The 2656-nt window shown below is 39.2% G+C and overlaps 1 protein-coding gene across 1 annotated transcript; it reads left to right on the top strand.

The window, feature by feature from the left end:
• The first annotated feature begins 285 nt into the window (after window positions 1-285).
• On the top strand, window positions 286-2263 carry rgs16 (regulator of G protein signaling 16). Its single transcript, XM_076278630.1, has 5 exons — window positions 286-374; window positions 607-696; window positions 815-876; window positions 1151-1317; window positions 1473-2263. Exons 1-5 carry the CDS (start codon window positions 331-333, stop codon window positions 1677-1679), a joined length of 570 nt encoding a protein of 189 aa, XP_076134745.1. The 5' UTR covers window positions 286-330; the 3' UTR covers window positions 1680-2263.
• Window positions 2264-2656: the final 393 nt, after the last annotated feature.

Below are 2656 nucleotides of genomic sequence, written 5' to 3'. Positions count from 1 at the left end.
GAGAGCTTTTCACCTGAAAAAACAAACAACATGAAGGACAAATGTTTTGTCACTAGGGACATACAAATTATCAGGGAAAATTAACTCTGTATCTTTTGGTCTCAGTAATCCCCCCCTCTCTTTCTCTTATACACACACATACACACAAAGCAAAAGCATACTCTCTAACACACACACACACGCACACAGAGCAGAGCTTACTAGCCATTGGCTGAAGATTGGTGACGCTTGCTGTCTGCCATATATAAGCTCTGAGAGCTCTGTTCAAAAGCACATTACTGCTCTGTTTGCCAGCCACACTAAGCTAAAAGGAATATAACCACTGTCACAATGTGCAAAGGACTAGCTGTGCTGCCTGCCACATACTTTGAAAGGTACATAATTCTTCATTGTGCCATTTTCCTGTATTAAGATGTCCAGAGTAAAGTAGGTCTATTAAGTGTTAATGATTTATATTGAAATCTATGGATACATGAACACATTAACGCTAGTAAATAGATTATCAGAGATGTTGTGTTTACTAACGATTCTTTACTTATTTACTTAATTTTACATGATGATATGATAGTATTGAAATGAGCATGTGTTTACTTTTGTTTATCACAGAGTAAAAGAACTTAAGGCTCGCATTAGGAGCTTTCTCAAGAGGCAAGACTGGAGTCGTCCCTGCTTGTCCTATAAAGGAGGAAAACCCAGGTAAATATAGATGCTGTGAAGCTGCTGACTTTAACATTTTTACCATGAACATTCTCTGGAGAAAAATAAAGCAGCAAATAATAGTCATAATAACCAGTTCATTCTCTTTTATCTACAGACCTACCTTGGAGGAATGTTTGCAGTGGAAACAATCTTTTGAAAAGCTTCTGTCGAGCAAACGTAAGTAACCACATTAAATTTGTAGAAACAAACATGTACAGATCTCAAGAAATCAGCCTCAGTAGCAGGCACACGCGGCATATATAAAGAATACATCACTGCAGTACAGATGCTTTTTAAAGTAAAGATGAGAGTCACTTTAATTTTCAGTCTAAGTGAACAGTGTGTCTTACCATCAGAGGTTCATGCAATCCCTCTGCAGATCTGAAGAGGAAGCTCAAATAAATGTGACTGTCTGCCTTTAACCAAACCTCTTATCCTATCTTTTCTTCAGATGGATTGTATGCCTTCAGGGCCTTCTTGACTTCAGAGTTCAGTGAGGAGAACATCGCCTTTTACCTCGCCTGTGAAGACTTCAAAAAGACCAAATTAGTAGCCAGGCTACCATCCAAAGCAGAGAGAATATACAATGAGTTCATTGGGACTGAAGCACCCAGAGAGGTAAATTTGCTACTTTTTATCTATAAATTATACACTTCCGTTTCAGAGGTGTGGTGTGTGTGTGTGTGTGTGTGTGTGTGTGTGCGTGCGTGCGTGTGTGACAAGTGACACGTTGTATTAAAGACTTCCTTCTCTCTCTTTTCCTTTCTTGCTAGGTTAATATTGACCATGAGACCCAGGAGATCACCAAAGCCAACTTGCTTCACCCCACAACATCCTGCTTTGATATGGCGCAGTACCGGATCTATATCCTGATGGAGAAAGACTGCTATCCACGGTTCCTGCGGTCATCAGTATACCGAGACCTCGTCAACCAGCCCACACTCAACAAGCAGCGTCTGATGTGCCAGAAAAAGGCTTGAACCAAACAGGTGACCACAACCACCATTTCTAATCACAAGAGAGAAAGAGGTCGGCAGAGTGCAACAGAGAAGAAGTGTGAAACACAAGGATGGTAGAGGATCACTGGTCGTCATAAGGATGGTGGTTCTACGAGGACAGTTGGAGGTTCGAGGACAATGGCTGACCAAAGATGGGACAGGTGGAGACAGACAGCACCTGCATGCCTGGGGAAGAGCGGCCGAGACTGGAAGTAGCGGTGATGGAGCAGAGTCGAAGACTGCTGCCTCCTACATGCACAAACAGAGTGAATGTTCTGAAACAGGAAAAGCACTTATGCAACCAGAGAAGCTGCTAAGCTGACTAAAATGGAGGACTCTGAAAGATGGAGGCTTGAAGCACTCCATATAGACTAGAGTACACATATACATAACTTTGATTTTTTTTATAGAATTGTATTTATTTATTTATTAATGTATTTATAAAGTCATGGAAAAAAAGCTCATTGAACGTGGATTTAAAATGTCTTTGAAGATAGGAAAAGATGTGCAATACTTTTTCATCTCTCTTTCTAATGGAAAACAGAATAAAATATTTAAATTGTAAATTGTATCGTTAAATTTCCTTGTATTTTGACCGAACAAGCAAATTCAAATTGCATCACATTTCATAGCCTACAACTGTGACATTGTTACTAAACATATCAGTACAATATATAGTAGACTGACACCATCTACAAAAGAAAACTCACATATTGTTTTTTTGTTCCTGCATAAAATACATACATTACTGAACACATTGAAACACTGTGTTTAAATACAAATACTCAAATATGCCATGGCAAGCTTTTACGAGATATGTGTCCACTGAGGTTCACTTATGCATTATGTAAAAAAAATACAACACTGCACTACTCCATGAATTTGGCTACATGATATGAAATCAAAGGCTTTTTTTATGCATTTGCTACTTTAGACAAAGCCCTGTTGAGCACCGAGCA

Source organism: Alosa pseudoharengus, unplaced genomic scaffold (genome assembly GCF_046254945.1).
Source record: "Alosa pseudoharengus isolate Yale_2024_CS ecotype anadromous, Long Island Sound unplaced genomic scaffold, YU_APseudo_1.1 YU_APseudo_1.1_scf_11, whole genome shotgun sequence".
In the NCBI taxonomy this organism is placed as follows: Eukaryota; Metazoa; Chordata; class Actinopteri; order Clupeiformes; family Clupeidae; genus Alosa; species Alosa pseudoharengus.
The sequence above is the reverse complement of the archived record's forward strand: the minus strand, read 5'-3'. Positions and strand labels throughout refer to the sequence as shown.

What these genes read in the sequence shown, in the direction of transcription:
- rgs16 (XM_076278630.1), top strand. Translation starts at nt 331, where the DNA reads ATGTGCAAAGGACTAGCTGTGCTGCCTGCCACATACTTTGAAAG. An exon ending in CCTGCCACATACTTTGAAAG is followed by an intron (nt 375 to 606) that starts GTACATAATTCT and finishes TGTTTATCACAG; the next exon opens with AGTAAAAGAACTTAAGGCTC. An exon ending in AAAGCTTCTGTCGAGCAAAC is followed by an intron (nt 877 to 1,150) that starts GTAAGTAACCAC and finishes TCTTTTCTTCAG; the next exon opens with ATGGATTGTATGCCTTCAGG.